Here is a 21,106-nt window from a genome sequence, read left to right on the forward strand (position 1 = left end):
TCTAAGGTGCCACAAGGACTCCTCGTTCTTCAAACTTTTCCAGTTTCCGTTGATCCACCAATGGGAATTGCATTTGTCAGCGGTTGTCTCCCTATCCAGCACCCTCCAGCTTTTTCACCTCACCGCTTGTGTGTAGAAGTTGGTTCCCAAATATTCAACACAGGCCAGATGTGTAAAGGTTGAAAGCACTTCGATACTTTGAAAATCCCACTAGGTGCCTTTATTTAAGCACTGTGCTATCTTGTATGAAATCCTTTTCAAAGGCAAATTTCTACTGTAATTTTAGGTATACAACTCCAACATAGACTGACAGCCACAAACATTCAAAAATAACCAATTATACACCCCAAAGACATGAGATTTAAATAAATTCATTCTGGGTTCTTTTCATTTTCATTTTTTTATGAGCCTTTAGGGTGCACTGGATTGGTACTTTTATCAGTTACCTCTCCCCAAGGATCCATATCCCTAAAACAGTTGCAGATTCCTGTAACATCCTGTAATGTTTTGGACTTCCAGTAACATGTGATTCCTCCTCCCCACACACTTTGTAATTGAAAACTTATTAAAAATTCTCTTTGTGTAGGTAATCCCCATCTTGCAGATGCTGAAGTGCAGACTTCACTCTTCTGTGACTTCATTTGTTGCATACCTAGATGTGGATTTTCTACAGAATTGTTCCTACTTCTAATTGCATATTTTCATAGCCTTTTTTTTTTGTATGCTACATGTTTTATTATGATACATTTGAACGTGATACATGATGTTCTTCATTCTGACAAGTTCACTGTTTCGTACTGCCAAAATCAAGGATTAAAAAAAATTAATTATCCTGTTCCTCCTTTGCATTGATTGGGCAGCGGGCATAAGTGCTGACTGTGACACTGCCCCCCGTATTCTTCACAGTGATATTATGATATGTTTGTGGCATAATTATGATGCATTTTGTATAAGATAAGTCATGTGAGGTGTCATTGGAAAAGTTATGATTTGCCAAATATGATTATCCTATTTGTGTGCATGTATCAGTTTTGTATCTGAAGTTGTGAATAGTGACTATGCATCTGGATTTCAGATATAGTTACACCTAGGTAACGGCCACTAGACAAGATGTTTTCAGTCCAGATAGCTGGATGAGAAGGGCCTGTTTCTGGTAATGGGCCATTAGGGAAAACAATTGGTCTTAGGAGATGTTTATCCACCACCTGGTGCTCCAGACAACCTGTGAGTAATGGCTGCTATAACTCAGCAAGGTATGCAAGAGCCTGTGACCAGGTCACGTGATTCCAGACTCCACTTTGGGATATCAGTGTTTTTCCACAAACTGAGTTTGGGACAAAGGGTTCCCACCATATGCTAAAACTATATTAGGCAGGGAGTGGCATCATCTGTGGTTCTGCCTTCCCCACCATAAGAAGACTCCTGGAAATATCCGAGGAACAAAGACCGAACTGGAGGAAGTGCTGGACCCAGGCTCAAAGGGTTTGTAGCTTGTGCAAGAAAGACCTGGGGCTTCCAAGCTGTAAAGAAAGGGCAGCCTGCTTGTACCATCAGTTAGTGTGAGAATCTGCTATTCAGATCCAATCTATTTAGTAAACTAAGCTTAGTTTGTATTTGTCCTTTATTTGCTGGGTAATCTGCTTTGATCTGTTTGCTATCCCTTACAATCACTTACAATCTATCTTTTGTAGTTAATAAACTTGTTTTTGCTTTGTCTAAACCAGCGAGTTGGAGTGAAGTGTATGAGAATCTTAGCTCAAGGGGCAAAGACTGTGACATATTCCTCTCCACTTTGGGGAAGGGGCAAACTTTATGAGCTTACACTGTATAGTTCCCTGTGCAGCACGTGACGGTATTACTTTGGGTTTATACTACCATGGGCGGGGGTGTCTGGGGAGCTGCGAGTTGCCTTAGCTGTATCCCAAGAGTAGGCAACCTATGGCACGGGTGCCGAAGGCGGCACATGAGCTGATTTTCATCTGCACTCACGCTGCCCAGGTCCTGGCCACTGGTCTGGGGAGCTCTGTATTTTAATTTAATTTTAAATGAAGCTTCTGAAACATTTTAAAAGCCTTATTTACTTTCCATACAACAATAATTCAGTTATATATTATAGTATTATGTATTACTGGCACGCGGAACCTTAAATTAGAGTAAATAAATGAAGACTCAGCACAGCACTTTTGAAAGGTTGCTGACCCCTGTTGTAGCCTTTCTGTTGTAAGTTGATTGCAGGGGCGAGAGAGAAAGCCTGCATGTACTGCATCTGGGTGTGTCCCTACCTGTGCGTATGCTAGTGAAAGTCCAGGCTGGAGGGCTTTGCAGCTTGTCCCAGCAGCATAGTGAGAGAGGGAGCCCAGGCTGGTAGGTCAGGGGGCTCAGTGGTACTTCAGTTCCAGGTGCACCCCTGTGGAAACCTGTCACAGTGACATGGTCAAGCAAGGTTATATGCACAGCTTGTTGCTCTGAGTCAGATTTGCACTTCATACACTGGGAGTGATTTTAAGTGTAGTGGCTTGAGGTTACTCAAAGAGGTTACTGGTTGTTATTTTCTGGAAAGGGAGTTAGGGACAGAAAAGCAGCAAGATGAGTGAAAATAGTGAAACCATCGTGAATTTGGAGCTGTGCAGAGTGCAGGCAGAAGAAAAAGAGGGAGAACCCCAAAGACTGTTGGAAATAAAAGAATTACAGAAAGAAGTAATTGAAGCCCAGCAGCAAGTCAGGAAAGCAGAGAATGCAAGGCAAGAAGCTGCACACCAGAGTGTTTTGGAACTGAAACAGACAGAGGAAGACAAAGATATTAAGGTCCAGAAATTAGCCATGGAGAGTGGAGAGAGAGAGAAAAAAAGCACCAACTAAACTTGTGAAAGAAGCAGAACCACATGAAAGATTTATTGAAAAAGGGATTGTACTTTAAAAAAAAAGTAATCATGTTGAGTATTAAGCTGAAACCCCAGAGGAAAAAGATAAAGTCTCAGGTACTGCTGGAGTAAAGGAGAGCGTGTCTTTAAGTCCTCTGCAACAATGGGAAACTGTATACTCCCTGGGCGAGCGAGTGTGCTTGAGATCAGCTCTCGCACGGTAGCTGAAGGCAGCATTTCCCCTAGAAAGGAGGTCGAGGGGAGGGGTAGTGGTGTTGCCTGCCAGTGAGAAAACTATCCAGGTTGCTGGCTGCAGATAAGCAAGGGACAGACCTCACCTGCATAGGGAGATGTGTCCTAGAGGGAAGCCCAGCGGAGGGTGATGGAATTGTAGAGACCACTGAGGTGGGTGAGGGTTCCATTGACTCTGTAGCTGGAGGCAAACCCAACTCCGAGAGGAGGAGGGTGTAGTCCCTGCCAGAGAAAGAACAGTTCAGGCTGTTAACTGCGAGCTCATCACAGCTGGAAAGGGGATAGATCCCACTCTAGAGAGCGCAGAGGTGTGTGTCTTGGGGAGGGAGGGTCAGAGGCGGAAACTGAAAAGGAATTAGTGGGAGTACGGGGATGTCTCCTCACTGATCACACGGGGGAAGGGCTTTGCCCAGGACAGAAAAGCTGGGTCAGTTTCTGAGCAGGCAGGCACTCAGCCTGTGGCTTAGGTTTTAAGAGGGAACTGTGTAACTGATCTCTCAGACTGATCTCTCAGTCACACAACTGACCTCTTGGGGATACCCCAGTCCAGGTCCCACTTTTGCAAAATGCTCTTCCTGATGCACTTGTGGAAACTAACTCTGTCTCTTTAAGACCAGATGAGAATCCTACTAAAGACGTGAGTGTCAGTGAAAATGCTAATGGCTGACCTGAGCAATGGGAGGAGGAAAATTGCTGTATCTTACCCACCCAGGAAATCAGTTAAGGAAAAGCTGCTGGAGGAGCACAGCCCTCTAGAAAAAGAGGGCGGGGAAAGTCCCAGTGCTGGGAGGGTAAATCACAAGGAAATCCTAGGAGTGGGGGTGTGGCTTTTTGTGTATGGGCATAACCCTGGAGATTAAATGCCGCCCCACAGAGAGCCAGACCCCAACGCAAGGTCCCCTCACATCCTTGCCTCACCAAAACCCCAAAGACATACATAAACTGAGAACCCTTTGTGACATTCTATACCTTGGGGGAGCATCCTGGAACCCCCATATTCCTCATTTTTATATAATCATGATCTTACATATAAAACATGCCTTGTAAGGTACCAGGGGAAAGGTTATGACCTGCTGAAAGTCATTTCTCTATCCATATATGATATCATTAATGTGTATGATGTTATGAGAATTGTTTGTATGGTGGTCACTAAAACATGCTGTAAGTTGGGGAATCAGGCAGATATTAGCTTCCCAGAGGCAACAGCAAGGAAAGTAACCAACATCCTTGCGGGGTGTTAAACAACCCATCAACAACCATTGTCCAGCAAGGGAGCTACAATTCAACAACTCACCTGCATGAAACCCCATCAGGAGAATTGCTCAACATTGCCTGGGGACTCAGCAATGCCCCCCAGATGCTGCTGGACTTGTGCTCCCCAAACGCATAGGACTCAGGGGACCCATGGTTGGCCTTTCTCCCGCCCCCACTTACATTGCAAGCAAGAAAGACACTCTGAAGACTCCAGCTGAGGGGACTGGCCCAGATTTCAAGGATGAAATCTGTGTACTATGAACTGCAATATCCAGTGGGGCGAGAAAAACTGCTGAATCTAGTTGTTGCCCAGTCTAATAGGGTTGAGAGTTCAGACTGTGTGGTTATATTTTATTTCTTTTGGTAACTCTGAGGTTTTGCCTATCACTTAAAATCTCTCTTTTGTAATCAATAAATTTGTTTTTACTGTTTGTCTTTACCAGTGAGTTTGTAGGAAGCGTGTGGCAAATCTGCTCCGGTTTTGCAAAGGCTGGTGTATGTCCACTTCCCATTGATGAAGTGGTGAACCAATTAATGAATTTGCACTGCCCATCTTGAGCAGTGCAAGACTGTATATGCCTGAGATACAGTGCTGGGAGCTGGAAGGATTCAGCTAGTGCCTTTCTCTGTGTGATTCATGAGTGGTTCTTGGAACATTCATGCAATCTAGCTGGGTGTGGGGCTCTACTTGCTGTTGTGCTGAGTGATAACAGTACCTGGAGGGGTTTGCTGCTGGTCACTAGCAAGGCATTGTAAGAGACAGCCCAGGCTGGAGAGAGTTTAAGGGGGCACAGTGGTCTCACAGTCCCAGGCTGCACCCCAAGGATCACATCACACCCTTACTGAAGGGGACACTGGAAAAAAAACACTAACCAGAAAGAAAGACCACTATCTGAACACTTGCTATGGTTCAGGGAGGAGCTGGGAAAAAAACAATGGGTATTAAACAAACCAGACTGTCTAAACAGAAGGTGTGGTACTTGGAAACACCTCCCTGTCATGAATTTGCTGGTACTGTTAAGTCTCATTATTATGTCAAAGTTAGACTCAGGACTCACAGTTTGTCAGACTACTCTGTTTTATTAGCACAGCGCTCTGCTAATAACACCCAGATAATGTGAGCATCATGCAAGACACAAACTACCTTATTTATACAGATAAAAGGGAAAGCACTTAACAAGATAACAAAGGAAGCAGAATCTGATAAGTTTACCTGGGCTAGGCATGCATATCTTATTTCCTTACTAACTATTACCGATCTTCTGTTAATGTTTCACCATTAGCACCCTTATTTATGCCTAATGTTTCTTTTCCTGGCACCTGTATTTCAACAGTTCTTATTTCTGCTTAAAGGTACATACAACATTTCTTTAATCCATTCTTATTTTTACAATATAATTCATTCTACTTTCACAACAGTTTGTAGGTTATATTGAAGGTAAATCCTTTGAAAAGGTGTAACATTGTTGGGAAGAACTTTTGAACATGCTCGGAGTGGTACCAGGGAAGTCCTATAAGATACTGCTTCTCAACTAATACCTGTAAACAGGATTAGAGCTTGGCACAGCAGAAAAAGCATAAAAAACCCAGTCTGCTGTGTGGAAGGGGAAACTGAAGCACACTATCTCAGGGCATTGGTGGCTAAATGCCAAGACACCTTCGCTCTAAAATATATTGATATCTGCATTGTGTTAACAATGCTACACACAAGAACATTTTCAGGCAACTTGGGAAAAGAAACACAGAAAAGAAACTGGGTGACAGTTTGACCCTTTGACCTCACTCCCATCAAAAAAAAGCCAAAACACTTCGGAGTTGTAGAGCCAAAACCTAAAGAGGGCATTAGGCATACTGCCTCCAGATTAGTCAGTGACTAACCCTCTGGCAGTGATCTAAAGGGTAAGGTGTGGCACTGTGCCCCATATTCTTCACAGTGATATTATGATATGATTGTGGCGTAATTATGATGCATTTTGTATAAGATAAGTCATGTGAGGTGTCATTGGAAAAGTTATGATTTGCCAGATATGATTATCCCATTTGTGTGCATGTATCAACTTTGTATCTGAAGTTATGGATAGTGACTATGTATCTGTATTTCAGATGTAGTTACACCTGGTAGGGGCCACTAGACAAGATGCTTTCAGTCTAGATAGGTGGATGGGAAAGGACCATTCCTGGTAAAGGGCCATTAGGGAGAACAATTGGTCTTAGGAGATGTTTATCCACCACCTGAGCCTTTCTGAGGACAACTGATGAGTAATGGCTGCTATGACTCAGCAAGGTATGCAAGGGCCTGTGGCCAGGTCTCATGATTCCAGACTCCACTTTGGGATGTCAGTCTTTTTCCACAAACTGAGTTTGGGACACAGGGTTCCCATCATATGCTAAAGCTATATAAGGAAGGGAGTGACATCATCTGTAGTTCTCCCTTCCTTACCTAAGAAATACCTGAGGAACAAAGACTGAACTGGGGGGAGGGATTTCTAGCCTGTGCATGAAAGACCTGGGGCTTCCAAGCTGTAAAGAAAGGGCAGCTTGTGCCTTAAGAATCTGCAGCCTGCTTGTGCCATCAGTTAGTGTGAGAATCTGCTATTCAGATCCACTCTATTTAGTAAACTAAGCTTAGTTTGTGTTATTTGTGTTCATTTGCTAGGTAATCTGCTTTGATCTGTTTGCTGTCCCTTATAATCACTTAAAATCTATCTTCTGTAGTTAATAAACTTGTTTTTTGCTTTATCTAAACCAGTGAGTTGGAGTGAAGTGTATGAGAATCTTGGCTCAAGGGGCAAAAGCTGTGACATATTCCTCTCCACTTTGCATACGACGAAGTAGGTATTCACCCACGAAAGCTCATGCTCCAATACGTCTGTTAGTCTATAAGGTGCCACAGGACTCTTTGCTGCTCTTACCTTAAACAGTTACCCAGAGACTTCAATTTAAACACACTGGATTAGATAAAACAGTAAAACAAATTTAATAAGTACACAGAGAGAGAGATTTTAAGTGAGTACAAGTAATGAGCATAGTCACTGGGTCCATGGGTGCTCTGGGGCTGGAGCACTCACATGGAAAAAAAATGGTGGGTGCTGAGCACCCACCGACAGCACCCCCATCAACACCTCTCCTTCCCCCCAGTGCCTCCTTCCTGCTGGGGGGCTGCACTGATCAGCACCTCCCACAAATCAGCTGTTTTGTGGCATCAGGAGGCACTGGTGGGGAAGGAGGGAAGGTATAATGTGCTCAGGGGAGGGGGCAGGGCCTGGGTGGAGCCAGAGGGGAGCACCCCTCCCCCCAGCAGATTAGAAACTCGCTGCCTAAGGTAATGAGGCATAAAAGTCAGAAATGGTTACAAGAAAAATAGAGATAAAACACTTACCTAGCATCTGCTTAAGAAACTACCTCAGTTGCAAAGCAAATTTTCTCACCACATTCTGCAGCAGATTACTGATAAAACTTTCAGGTCAGGACCTGACCCCTAGTGTCCAATGGCTATTTCAATTGTCTTCTTAGGTGCAGCGAATGAGGTGGGCAGAGAGGGAGGGTGTCTTGGAGTGTTTGCCCTGTCTTGTTATAGTTCCAGTCCCACTGTTGAAAAACATTTCCAGCTAAGAACCAGGAGTCAAAGAGGGGTTTTTTTTCCATCTGTTTGAGTTTCCTTTGTTTCCCTTCCTGCTTCATGACTCTGTTATGGCTTAAATGCAAACAAAGGCAAGCATACATTCCTTTGTTTAGGACAGACCTGTTTGCTGACTTTTCTTTGGGTAGGGCTGGGGGGACGGGGTGTTGGAACATCTCTCAAAACCACTGTACAGGAAAATCTTATAATTTCCTATACAATGTTGTCACACCTATTTAAAACAGCTAAGCGGCACCTAAACCCCCTGACTCCAAGAGATGGGTTCCTATTTGCAGATTGCCAGGCAGAACTAGGATCCAACCTGCAGTGGGGACTTAGGTTCTGAACTTGGGGGAGGGGTCCCTCTGGTCAGCATCTGCTATTGGCTGGTTTAGGCAGCTCCCCACCCAGCACCTCGCTCAGGATCTGTGCTTTTCAGGGTGGCACTGTGGCTATTTTGGTGCCTAAAAGCTAGTGAGGCTGAACGTTCAGTGCCTAAGTCCCTTAGGCCTCCTCCTCACTGCTACAAAAGGTGATCTTTGTTCTGTTTAACTCGGGGGAGCTGTTCTGAGCTAAAACCACAATGAGGACAAGGCACTTTGGTTTTAGCAGTGAGGAAAAGACCTGAGATACTGTCTCTGGAATAAGATGGTGAGCTGGGCTGGGCTGGGCGTGGGAGAGGACAAACACACCCATATGTGTGTGTGCCAAAGGAGATAAGTGTAAATTTGGTTTTGAAAACTGGATCAATGTTTGTAACCGTGTCAATGGGGCAAGGCAGGGTTGGCATAAAGAGCAACAGTGGGTTTTCCTGCCTAACTGCTTGTGTTGAAAAGTTATTCATAAGTATTTCAAATACTGTTTCCAACACTTCCCGCTAGTGACAGTGTCTGGCGTACGTTAGAAACTGCACAGCCGGCAGGAAACAAAACACTAATCTACAGTGGAGAGGGACAACTAGGGGACAAACCCCTTCAGTCAGGGTTTTACATAGAGCAGCTGTGCACACTGGTTCTCCAGCTTACAGAAATACTGGTCTCTGTCAGTGTCCACATTTAAACGGGAGATTTCACCACAGTAGCAAAGGAGGCAGCAGTGCCCCCAACCATCACAACAGGCCACCCCTGGACCAGGAAATGGGGAAAGGGGAGAGGTAGCAGATGGTGAGGGCATCTCAAAGAGCTGTAGCCCACAAAAGCTTATGCTCAATAAATTTGTTAGTCTCTAACAAGTTCTCCTGTTCTTTTCTAAGAGCTGCTAGGTGTCAGTCATAGCTGCTGGTAGCGCATTGTGCAGGTAGCAGTTTCTATTTTACAGCCCCTGCCAGGACCTTGCCCGGTGGCCTGTCTGATCCTTGGGTCTGTGACCTGCATCTTCCTCACCCCGCGACATGGATTGCACTGCACCCCCCGGCCCTTCTGCCTCCACTGGCTCAGGCTGGGTTCAGTGCCCCACAACTGGGTCAGACTGGGCTCAGGGCTCCCACCCGTCCTTGCCCCCACAACTGGGTCACGCTGGGCTCTGTGGCCACTGCCCCATCCCTCCCCCATCAATTGATGCTAGACTCGCTGCCTCCTCCCCGCATCAGGTGATGCCCCGCTCACTGTCTTGTTTCTCTGCCGCCCCCCCCCACCTCAGCCCCATCACTCACCCTTCTCTGCGTCACATTAGGCTCTGTGCCCCTGGCCACTCCCCCTTCTCTGGGTGCGGGGAGGGGCAAGGTACATTTGATTTGTTTCCTGGACCGGTTTAGTCCTTGGATGGCATTTCTGCCATTATCTTGCATAATTTCATACTTCACCCATTCACAGAACCAGCCCTCTGCCAGTGCCAATTGGTCACGAAGAGGAATGGTTCTGTAATATTCTTATGATGCCGATGTGTGCCTCAGTTTCCTCCTATGCCCTGCATGGCTACCCAGTATGTGTGTGTGTGTGTGGAAGAGGGGGGTTGATGTGCTCTCAGGTGGACAGATGTCATCTCCCTGTCTGGGCCATTAAAGAACAGCTGAACCTGACCCAAATTCACAGAGGGGCCAGCCAGCCAGAGGCCCCAAGGCCTGAGAAATCCATACCAAGGCCCGCTGGGAGGTGGGAACCAAGCTGGGGAACAACAGGGGAAAAGGTGTCAGGGGCTGAGGAGACGGGCAGGACCCCTCTGGGGGCGGGGGTGGGGGCACAAAGGGGGCTGGGACTCCTGTGGCTTCACCTCAGCTTCTCTGGAGGAGGAGAACTGATCCCCCAGCCCCCTGGGGCAGCCTTTTGTTCCCACATACTGAGTCCAGGGGCTCCCCTCCCCCACCCAGCTTATGTGTGTGTGTGTGTGGGGGGGTCTTCATAGCCCATCAGGCAGTGAGGGGGGGTCCCCCTCCTTCCTGCCTGTAATTACCTTGGTCATTCCCCTGGCTGCCTCCCTGGTATTCGTTTCCACACCACGGGGAGGTGACCTGGTTTCCTGCAGATACTAGGGGGAGGGAGGGGTCCATGCCCCTCCCTGGCAGCCACCCCACATGCATTGCGGCTAATGCAGGCAGGGCTACTGGGGGGGTAGGTGTCTGAATCACCCCTTCTGCTCCCAAAGCAAACAGATGGCGTGTCTGACACAAACCCTATCCCCCACACGCAGCCCCACAGGGCTAGAGAGAGCTCTGTGCTGCACAGACAGCGACCACTTTCCCCCAGGAGCCTCCCCCCACGCTTCACAGCCAGGGCGCATCTGATGGGGGAGGGGGAGGGCTGGGGGGGCAGGTAGAGGTTGGGGGGCAGGTGGTTGGGTGAGATGGAATGGGTTGGGAGGCCTGTGGGGGGCCTGGGTGAAGGTTATGTAAAGGCTGGGGGGATGGAAGGGGTTGGATGAGGCCTGTAGGGGGGCAGGTGAGGTGAGCTGGAAGTAGTTGGGGAAAGCTGTGGGGGGTTTGGGTGAGAGCATGGTGGCTGGCAGGGGGTTGGAGGAGGGCCGAGGGAGGGTATGCAGGCCACAGGAAAGGGAGTGGGGGGGCTCTGTGGGGATGGTGGGATGAGGAGTTGTGTGGGGGAGCTGGTCCAAGGACTAGGGGGGACACAAGGTTGTACTAGGGGGATGGAAGATCTGGTGGGAGCTCAAGGGGTCTGTATTGGGGGGGCACTGGTAGGAGCTGAGGGAGGAGCAGGCTGTGGAGACCTGTGGGAGGAGAGTTGTGGGGGGGGCTATAGGAGGATTTGGGAATAGAGGTGTGGGAGGTGCAGGCTAGGGGCAGAGCTAAACTGTCTGGGAGAGCTATGGGGGAGCATGGGAGCGGGCTGTGGACAGGGAGCAGCTGCGGGGGGCTGTAGGCAGGGAGTGGCTCTGGGGGCAGCAGGTGTGGTCAGGGAGTTGCTGTGGGGGGAGCAGAGTGTGGGCAGGGAGTGGCTGTGGGGGGTTGTAGGCAGGGAGTGGCTGCGGGGGCACTGGAATGTGGGCAGGGAGAGGCTGTGGGGGGAGCAGGTGTGGGCAGGGAGTTGCTGTGGGGGGAGCAGGGTGTGGGCAGGGAGTGGCTGTGGGGGGTTGTAGGCAGGGAGTGGCTGCTGGGGCACTGGAATGTGGGCAGGGAGTGGCTGTGGGGGGAGCAGGTGTGGGCAGGGAGTTGCTGTGGGGGGAGCAGGGTGTGGGCAGGGAGTGGCTGTGGGGGGTTGTAGGCAGGGAGTGGCTGCGGGGGCACTGGAATGTGGGCAGGGAGTGGCTGTGGGGGGAGCAGGTGTGGGCAGGGAGTTGCTGTGGGGGGGAGCAGGGTGTGGGCAGGAAGTGGCTGTGGGGGCAGTGGAATGTGGGCAGGGAGAGGCTGTGGGGGGAGCAGGTGTGGGCAGGGAGTTGCTGTGGGGGGAGCAGAGTGTGGGCAGGGAGCGGCTGTGGGGGGTTGTAGGCAGGAAGTGGCTGTGGGGACAGTGGAATGTGGGCAGGGAGCGGCTGTGAAGGGAGCGGGGTGTGGGCAGGGAGTGGCTGGGGGGCTGGCGGGGGGAGCTGGGCCGGTGCCCACTGTCTCCAATTTCACAGTGTTGGGCAGGTGGCATCCAGTTACGGATGCACAAGGAAGCTGGCTGGACTGCACGGGTATCACAACCTCATCCAAAGCTGGGGTCCCCGCCTTCCTGCAGCCAGCAGCCTCACAGCCACTACCACAAGAAAGGCTCCACCCCAACCATCTCTCAATAAACAGCCCTCCCACCTCCCCAGCCCACACAGCCAGCCTCTCACCCTACCCTCTTTGCTGCTCTTCCCCCAGCCAGCACTCCTGCCCCACTCCCACAACAGCCCCTGCTGGGAGAGGCTGGAGTAGCTGGGAGCTCCCCCAGCAGCCAGCATCCCTGCTCCTGTCCTTACAGCGCCCCCTGCTGGAAGAGGCCAGGTGCTGTAGCCAGGATGCCCCACTCTCACCATCTCCTTGGCAGCCCCAGGCACTCTCCGGTTTCGGCCGCACGGGTAGTTTTACCTGGCGGAGAAGGGGCCGGGTCGCATGTCTGACCCCTCAGATCCGATTTCCCCCTCCACCCCCCTGCAATCTTACTCCCAGCAATGAGAGAACCTGATTCGGAGTGGCGGCAGGAAGGGGACCAGGGCAAGGGGGTGGGGGTGGATAGAGCTGCCAGCTGGAGCCTGCCCTTCTGGGAGTCTGCACTGGAGTCACAGAGGGAAGGGAGCCAGGAGCTGCCCAGCACAGCCAGAAGGAGGGTGCCAGGGTGGGAGAGTGTGTGTTGGACGGAAGGAGCAAAGGAGTGTGGCAGGGGGAGACGGGAGGAAGCCTAGGAGGGAGGGTGGGAAGGCCTGTGTTAGGAGAAGGAAGCCCAGTGGTGGGAGAAGGAAGGAGGAAGAGGAGGGAAGGAGGAAGCGTGGCAGTGGTGGGAGGAAGAAGAGGGAAGGAGGGAGCGTGGCAGTGGTGGGAGGAAGAGGAGGGAAGGAGGGAGTGTGGCAGTGGTAGGAAGAGAAGGAAGAGGAGGGAGCGTGGCAGTGGAAGGGGGAGCAGAAAGAGGAGAAAAGGAGAGAGCACAGTGGGAAGAGGAGGAAGAGACGGGAGGAAGAAAGCAGGATTAGGGAGCTCAGCATCCCTGGCATGTTCCTTTTCCTCCGTGAGTCGCAGCGCCTAAGCGGCAGGATGCCTGAGCCCCAGATCCCCCGCCCAGTCCCCCGGAGCAGCTCCCGCCAGCGTCCAGCCAGCAGGCCGGGCTTGAGCAGGAGGGGTAGTCACAGCCGGCAGAGGGACGAGCCCCCTGTTCCCGCAGGGCACAGAGGGAGAGGGGCCATGCTCGCCTGGGACCCGCAAAGAGCCTGCAGCCCGAAGGAGGAGGAGGCATCGGGCAAGGCCAGCTTGGCCCCTGCGGAGGGGCCTCAGGGTGCCGAGGACCTGGTGCCCATGCTCAGTTCCATCTTTGGGCAGGTGACTGGGCAGGGAGGGGGCGGGGCAAGATTGGGGAGCAGGGTGGCAGTGGGGATGGGGTGGGATTGGGGGGCAGTGGGAAAGATGGGGTGGCGAGGACGGAGCTGGGGCAATGGGTGAGGGATGGCGGGATCAGGGTGAGAGACACCAGGGGAGGGGCTGCCTGGGACAGGGGTGGTGGTCCCTGACATGATATCCCAGAAATGCCCCCAGCCAGTTGCCCAGGCCAGGCCCCGCCCTGGTGGAGTTACCCTGAGCCAGCCAGGTAGGGTCAGGCTCCCCCGTGGGGCTTCCTGCAGGCAGCATGGTCAGGCTGCGGCGCTGCAGGGGGAAGGTCTGAGAGCCTGCTGGAGAGGCGGGCTGGACTGGGCAGTTGGGTAGGCCAAGGCTGGGCGATGCTCCCTGGCCCTGCCAGTGGGGAGAGCCGGGACGGGCGGGGTTGGGCTCTCAGAGTTGGAGATTGTCTCTCCGCCAATCCCTATGGTGCCATCTTGGGGGACTCTGGGCCCCAGCACCTGCACAGGTGCCTTGCAATGCCCCAGGCTTAGCCCTGACTTCCCCTCAGTGCAGCAGCTGCACAGGAGCCGGGCCACGCCACAGGCTGGAGCAGCAGCAGGCTGGCAGCTGGGCAGTATGGTGAGAACCACCAGGACTGTCATGGATCAGTGGGCTCTGGGCTGTGACACAGCTCCACAGGGGCAGGCCCATGGCCTCCACTGGGCCTGTGCAGGTACCAGCCACCCCGTCTCTCTCCGTGGCTCCCTGCAGCGAATGCAGCCAAGCCAGATGCCTGCCAGAGGCTTGCTTGGACCAGGTCCCTGCTGGCGCGATGCCCCCAGTGAGCATTTGCAGAGACACCGGCAGCCTCAGATAGAAGCTGTTGCTAAACGCAAGGCAGGGACAGCCCCACCGCAGCCCGAGGGGAGCAGTTTCCCCTGGGCAGAGCCCCTGCTACAGGAGCGGGAGAGTGACCCCTGCCCTGCCTTTGACGTTTGCCCCAGAGCAGCCTGCAAAGCAGGCAGCGGGAAGCGCTGGGACTTCAGCAGCAGGGAAGGAGAAGCAGCCCCATGTATAGGGGTGCTCAGCCCGCAGCCCAGCGCCCTGCTGCTCCCTCCCTCCCCATGTTGCAGGGACACATGGTGAGTGCCACCAGGCGGAGCTGCTGCCTCTTCCCTCTGGGCATCCCCAAGAGGCAGCTGGAAGCCTTGCCCACCCCTAGTGCCCTGTGGGGCAGAGTCTGCAGTGTCCCCGCTGGATGAGTCCCCTCAGAATATTTAGCTGTTGCTAAATGGAAGGCAGAAATTGGAAGAGGGGGCGTGACTCCGTGTGCCCCCCCCCACATGTCGCCTCTGCTGTCTCTCCCTCCCCCTCCCCCGTGCAATCACAAGGGATGGTGTACAGGGCTCGGGGCAGCACCACCCGCCGCTGGGAGATATTTGTAAATCCCTGGTGATTGTCATTGGAGATTAGGGCTGCATGCCAGCTGTGGGAGCAGTGCCCCTTTGGCAGGTGCCCAAGTGGCAGCAGGCCGGCCAGCTGGCCTTGGGGGAGCAAGAGGGGCCATGAGCCCCGCAGGTGCAGGGTGGTGGGGAGCGGGGCCATGTGGGGACCAGCTGGGGCTGTCCCTGTGCCCAGAGCGGCGTGACTGAGAGGGGAGTAATCCCGGGATTATGTATGTGCAGGAGACAGCCCCCCCGCGCCCTGCATATCCAGAGATATTCAATAAAAACCTCAAATCCCCACGCAGCCACCGGCCCCTGTTACTATAAAAAACTCCACCCCGGCCAGAGCGCCAGGCACAGCGCCAGGGCCGGGGCCAGCGCCAGGCCCGCACAGACATGCTCTCTGGCACGGGGGGGCCTGCAAGCCATGGGCAACTGCACCAAGACCCCTGAGAGGAAGGTCTCCAAGGTAAGACCAGGGTGGAGTGGGGCAGGCAGGGGCACACGGGCACTGATCCCTCTCTCTGTTCCCATGTCTGTGTCGGCACCCGAAGCCTGTGGCTCACCCCTGCCTGCCCTGCCGTTCACCCCCTCCCCCCCACGCCCAGGTTTCTCGTCCTTGTGGGCATCCACATGGCCCACCCTACTGATGCCAGAGACACCTCCACCCCAGGGCCAAGGGCACCAGATGGCAGCATCTACGAAGGGCTCCTGTCCTGCCCCACTCCCTTGTGCCAGTCAGCTCCTCCTGTGTGTTGGGCCCTGACTGGATCTTTGCTGCAGGGACTGAGCGGGGGAGGGGGTCCTGGGTCCCTGATGTCCATTGACCCGTCAGTGGGGCCTGTTGGTGCCAGCTGGGTGTGATGGGAATGGGGGCCTGGCCCTGGGGGATGCACAGCCTGGGGCTGCCCTGAGTGATTTGCTTAGGGGCAGTGAGCGATCCCAGTAGGAATGGGGCAGGGACAAGCCAGACTCTATGCCAACCTGTGGGCCTCTGCCCCACACCTGCCCAAAGACGATGGTCTCCCCATGCCCTCTTAAAGCTGCCCCTGGGGCCCAGTCCCTAAAACACCCCACACTCCTGCTGCCAGGTCCCTGTTCCGTGCCCACTATGCCCCCACATTTTACGATGGGCTCTTGCCCCACTTGTGCCCACAAGGCCCCACCTCACTCCCACCTCCAGGCCCTGCCTCATGCCTGCCTGCTGATAGGCCCCTGACATCCCGCCCACAGGCCCATCTCCCCAAGACCGCCTGTGCATGCTGCCTCCCCCCCAGCACCACTCTTCACGGGACCCCATACACACATACACACACACACACAAAAGCTCTGCGGTCTCAGGAGCTGAGGATGGGATCGTGGGTCTCTGCGTTTGTGTTACCACCTGTATGATCGGGGGCTGCAGTGTCAGTGGGTTTGTGTCGTGCATGTGGGGGCAGGGGATGTGAGAGTGGCAGTGGGGGGCAGCAGGGACTGCGCTGTGGGTATGTGCTGTCAGTGCTGGCCTATGGGGAGTAAGGGGACGTATGGGGGTGTCAGCGGGGCTCACGGATGTGGATACCATGCGAGTGTGTGGTTGCCAGGCGAATGAGTCAGTGCCATGCAGGTGTGTGGCTGCCAGACAGGTGTGTTGGTGCCATGTGGGTGTGCCAGTGCAGTGAGCGGGGCCTTGGTGGCTAAGGCATATGGGAGCCTCGCTTGGACTCATTCATGTTACTCTGTTCGTCTGTCTCTCCCCTGTGTGTAACTTGTCAATACAGCCCACCCCCAATCTGGATCCCAAACGCCTGCCGGGCTGGGGAGGCGCGGGCCCCGCTCGCTGCTAACTGCCCACTCTGCCGTAGGACGGCAAGCAGCACTCAGGCGCCCCGGGCTCCCCGGCCTCCGGCAGGCACGACCCCGACGACCCGGATGCCGGCGAGCAGACCCCGCCGCTGCAGAGCTACTCGGTGCTGCAAGGGCTGGTGGGGCCGGCCTGCATCTTCCTGCGCCAGAGCATCGCCATCACCCAGCTCGTATGTACCCGGACCCCGCCCACTGCCCCACGCTCACCCTACCACAGCATCCTCCTCCCACACCTCCATCTTCCTGTGCCAGAGCATCGCCATCACCCAGCTCGTATGTACCCGGACCCCGCCCACTGCCCCACGCTCACCTCCACATGGCCCCCTCCTTGTGCCCACCTCCCACACCCACCACCTGCACCCACCTCCACATGGCCACCTCCCCACAGCCACCGCCCGGCACCCACTTCTACGCAGACACTGTCCCGCGCCCACCCTACCACAGCATCCTCCTCCCACACCTCCATCTTCCTGCGCCAGAGCATCGCCCTCACCCAGCTCGTATGTACCCGCACCCCGCCCACTGCCCCACGCCCACCTCCACATGGCTCCCTCCTTGTGCCCACCTCCCACACCCACCACCTGCACCCACCTCCACATGGCCACCTCCCCACAGCCACCGCCCGGCACCCACTTCTATGCAGACACTGTCCCGCGCCCACCCTACCACAGCATCCTCCTCCCACACCTCCATCTTCCTGCGCCAGAGCATCGCCATCACCCAGCTCATATGTACCCGCACCTCGCCCACTGCCCCAAGCCCACCTTCACACAGCTCCCTCCCTGTGCCCACCTCCACATGGCCACCACCTGGTGCCCGCTTCTACACGGACACTGCCCCATGCCCAATTCCTTCTGCCCACCGCTCCATGCCCATCTCCACATGGCCACCGCCTGGCACCCACTTCCACACAGTCACCCTGCCCCCACCTCCCACGCCCACCCCACCACAGCACCCTCCTCCCACACCTCCATCTTTCTGTGCCACAGCATCACCATCACCCAGCTTGTATGTACCCCGTGCCCCCTCCCACACCACCACCCTGCGCCCCCTTCCACACCCCCTCACCCACTTCTACGTGGATACTGCCCTGCACCCACCTCCCTCTGCCCACCTCCCCGTGCCCACCTCCACATGGCCTCCTCCCCACACCCACCATTTGCACCCACCTCCACACACCCTCCTCCCCACGCCCACTGCTCCGCGCCCACCTCCCCACAGTCACTGCCTTGTGCCCATCTCCCATGGCTTAACTCTGACTCTGGGCCTGCAGGTCCCAGCCACTCTGTCGCTCTCCATAGCACCTGCAGGGAATGCAACCAAGCAGTGCCCTGCAGGGTGCAGCAACTCCCAGAAGCCTTGGCAGAATGAAGTATTCGCCACCTGGCTGAGAGGCCTTAGGTTGGCACAGGGAACCAAAGGTGAAGCCAGGGTTCAGCCTGGCCAATGCCAGGGGGTTCTTGAGCCATGCTGCTGGAGAAGCCAGCCTGGCCCCTTCTCCCTGCCACAGGGAATCCCCTGGTCTCTACGGGGTCTGCCGTTCCCCCAGACAGTCCCAGTGACTGTCGCAAATCCCTGGCCTGAGGTCCCGAGGCCAGGGAGTGAACAAGTGATGCCAAGGGGCAGGGACAGAGTCCTACGGAAGTTTATCCCACGTTCCTCACAGCTTGTACCTGCCCCAGCCTCCCCTCTGCACCGTGCCCTGCTCCCATGCCTCCTCCCTGTCGCCCAGCTCAAAGGTACGTACGCCCACCCTCGCCGGTTCCTCCCCCATGCCCTCCTTCCTATGCCCCCCTCCACCGGCAGCTACAACCCATGTCCCCACTCTCCATCCAGCACTTGCCGTGCAGCGCCCCTTGCCAGCCCTCCCCACAGAGCTGCCAGTGCCTGTGTCATGCAGCCACGGAGAGGCCACCCAGAGCACCTGTGACATAGACCCAGGGTCTAGCAGATGCTGAGCTCAGGGTAGCCCTTGGGCAGGCTGGGCCAGGACCTGGCTGGGGGAAGGATCCGCAGCAGCCGCTACCCTCTGACCGCTCCCAATTCTCCTTCCTCCCCAGGACCGAGAGCTGCGGCCGGAGGAGATTGAAGGTAAAGAGGGAGCGGGACCATGGGACAGGGCCAGCCTGCCCTGCTAGGGATCCACCGCCAGCCACCTGTGAGTGCTGCACCCAACCACCATGCCCAGGGACAAGGGGCTGTGCCCGTCTAGGCGGTGCTGGCTCCGATCCAGCCCTGGGCGGGGCAACTGGCTTGCTCAGGGGGGATGGGGACTGGGGCACGGGGCCTTTCCCCTCTAGGGGTCTCCTTCAACTATCCTGCAACCATGGAGCACTGTGGGATATGTACCGAGTTTGGTGGGTCTCAACCCATGTGGACCCATGTCCCTGTCAATGGTTGGTGCATGGTGTGCCCTCACTGAGGGGCAGGCTGTGGTGTCGGGGTGCCCTGTGGTGCCCAGCACCCCACACACTGTCATGGTGTCTCCCCTGCCCAGAGTTGAAGGAAGCCTTCCGGGAATTCGACAAGGACCGTGATGGGTACATCAGCTACAAGGACCTGGGCGAGTGCATGCGCACCATGGGCTACATGCCCACCGAGATGGAGCTCATCGAGCTGTCGCAGCAGATCAGTAGGTGCCCATGCCCACCCACAGGGGGAGGCACAGCGCCCCCACCAGGGAGCTCCCTGCTGGGCATGGCCCAGCCACTGCAGAGCTGCAGACCCCTCACCCCTGGCACAAACCCCGTCAGGCCCCCTTCCTGTAGGTCACAGACCTCGTGAGGTCGCACCCTCACACACACCCCATCAGTTGCCCCAGGACAGAGACCCCACAGGCCTCCCCTCCCATGGGGTACAGATTCCATCAGGCACTTCTCCTCCAGGACGTGGTCCATCGTCACCCCCACCTCCTGTGGGGTAGAGTCCCCCGCCAGGACCCCACACTAGGCCCAGTTCCCATCCCTCCCCATCCCATGTAACAGTGTCCCTGTCTCACAGCTGGGGGGAAGGTGGATTTCGATGACTTTGTGGAGCTGATGGGCCCCAAGATGCTGGCAGAGACGGCCGACATGATTGGGGTGAAGGAGCTACGGGACGCCTTCCGGGAGGTGAGAGCCCGGCATGGGCCAATGCACCCCATGCACTCTGTGTGGCAAAGCCCAGTGGTGTACCCCAATGGCACCGCCCTATTGATGCCACAGCCTATAGGGCAGAGCAGGGGACAGACACAAGGCAGCTGAACTGGCTTCCAGCAAAGGGAGGGAGTTGGGCAATTGGGCCAGGCATGAGGAAGGGAGCCGGGGCAAGGGGTAGGTGGCTGAGGTAATGGGGTTAGGCGGTTGGGGCAGGGGGCAGGTCTAGGGGTGTGACAGGGAGTAGGGGGGCAGTGGGCCCAGGAGGGCGGTGTGGGGGATGGCTCATGTGAGAGGGCAGGACAGGCCTATGGATGTGGGGGAGGTATTAGAGGTGGGTGGGCAGGGCAGTGCCAGGGACAAGCAGGGCCAGATGTGGCCAGGGCTATCCTGAGTGTGCAGCAGGTGGTGGGGGTTTGGCCTGGGGGTTAGGTGCGGGCCAGGCCCAGGTGTGGGCAGAGGTGCCCTCGGGCAGTCTAGGGACAAGGGGACTGTGCACCCAGCCCAGCTATCTGGCTAGCGCTCTCCCCACAGTTCGATACCAATGGGGACGGGCGGATCAGCACAGCTGAGCTGCACGAGGCCATGCGCAAGCTGTTGGGCCACCAACTCAACTACCGCGAGGTGGACGAAATCCTCAAGGACGTAGATCTCAACGGAGACGGCCTGGTGGATTTTGAAGGTACTGTGTGGGCAAGGCAGTGGGATCTAATGGTTAGAGCTAGGGGGCTGGGAACCAGGACTCCTGGGTTCCATCCCTAGCTCTGGGAAGGGAATGAGGTCTGGTGGGTTAGAGCAGTGGAGGCTGGGAGCCAGGACTCCTGGATTCCATCCCCAGCTCTGGGAAGGGAAGGGGGCCTAATGGGTTGAGGGACTTCTGGGTTCTTTGCCTTCACTACCCTAACGGTGTCCTTGGGTTACTCTGGCAGAGTTTGTGCGAATGATGTCACGCTGAGGCAACAAGTGCCAGTGCAGGGTGCGGGACAAGAGCCCTGCTGTGCCTTATGGAGAGGAGAGGGCTGCAGAGAGCTGGCTCCGGTGGCAGCTTGGAGGGTCTGGACACCAGAGCAGCACAACGCGCAAGCACTGAGCAAGGACCTCAACTCTCCAGTGCTGGCCCCGACACAGCGCCCCCCGACCCCCCACGGCGGCCCCACTGCTGAGTTCTGCCTGCATCCTAGCCTGCTCATCCTGCACCCCAACCCCACACTGGCCCCTGGTCCACTCTGCTCACACCCCCAGATGGCTCCGCCTGCACCTCAGCCCACGCCATCCCTTGCTGCTGAGATTGGCCTGCACCTCCAAGCCCTGGA

The 21,106-nt window shown here is 55.2% G+C and overlaps 1 protein-coding gene across 3 annotated transcripts; it reads left to right on the forward strand.

Annotated features, from left to right (window-relative positions):
- The first annotated feature begins 13,348 nt into the window (after positions 1-13,348).
- Positions 13,349-20,748, forward strand: LOC127052880 (calcium-binding protein 2-like). Of its 3 annotated transcripts, none has more exons than XM_050957018.1 (7): positions 13,349-13,372; positions 16,659-16,829; positions 18,720-18,750; positions 19,157-19,291; positions 19,660-19,769; positions 20,328-20,475; positions 20,723-20,748. In XM_050957018.1, the coding sequence occupies exons 1-7, from the start codon at positions 13,349-13,351 to the stop codon at positions 20,746-20,748; spliced, it is 645 nt and encodes a 214-aa protein (XP_050812975.1). The 3 variants fall into 3 exon arrangements, with proteins under 3 accessions (XP_050812975.1, XP_050812973.1, XP_050812976.1); XM_050957016.1 differs by lacking the exon at positions 13,349-13,372 and adding an exon at positions 15,242-15,283; XM_050957019.1 differs by lacking the exons at positions 13,349-13,372; positions 16,659-16,829 and adding an exon at positions 15,242-15,283.
- Positions 20,749-21,106: the final 358 nt, after the last annotated feature.

This window comes from Gopherus flavomarginatus, chromosome 5, assembly GCF_025201925.1.
Source record: "Gopherus flavomarginatus isolate rGopFla2 chromosome 5, rGopFla2.mat.asm, whole genome shotgun sequence".
Taxonomy (NCBI): Eukaryota; Metazoa; Chordata; order Testudines; family Testudinidae; genus Gopherus; species Gopherus flavomarginatus.

Excerpts from the sequence above, each read along its gene's own strand:
- LOC127052880 (XM_050957016.1), top strand. The coding sequence starts at position 15,242 with ATGGGCAACTGCACCAAGACCCCTGAGAGGAAGGTCTCCAAG. Across the intron at positions 16,830-18,719 it reads GCATCGCCATCACCCAGCTC|GACCGAGAGCTGCGGCCGGA; the intron begins GTATGTACCCGG and ends CTTCCTCCCCAG. Across the intron at positions 20,476-20,722 it reads CGGCCTGGTGGATTTTGAAG|AGTTTGTGCGAATGATGTCA; the intron begins GTACTGTGTGGG and ends TTACTCTGGCAG.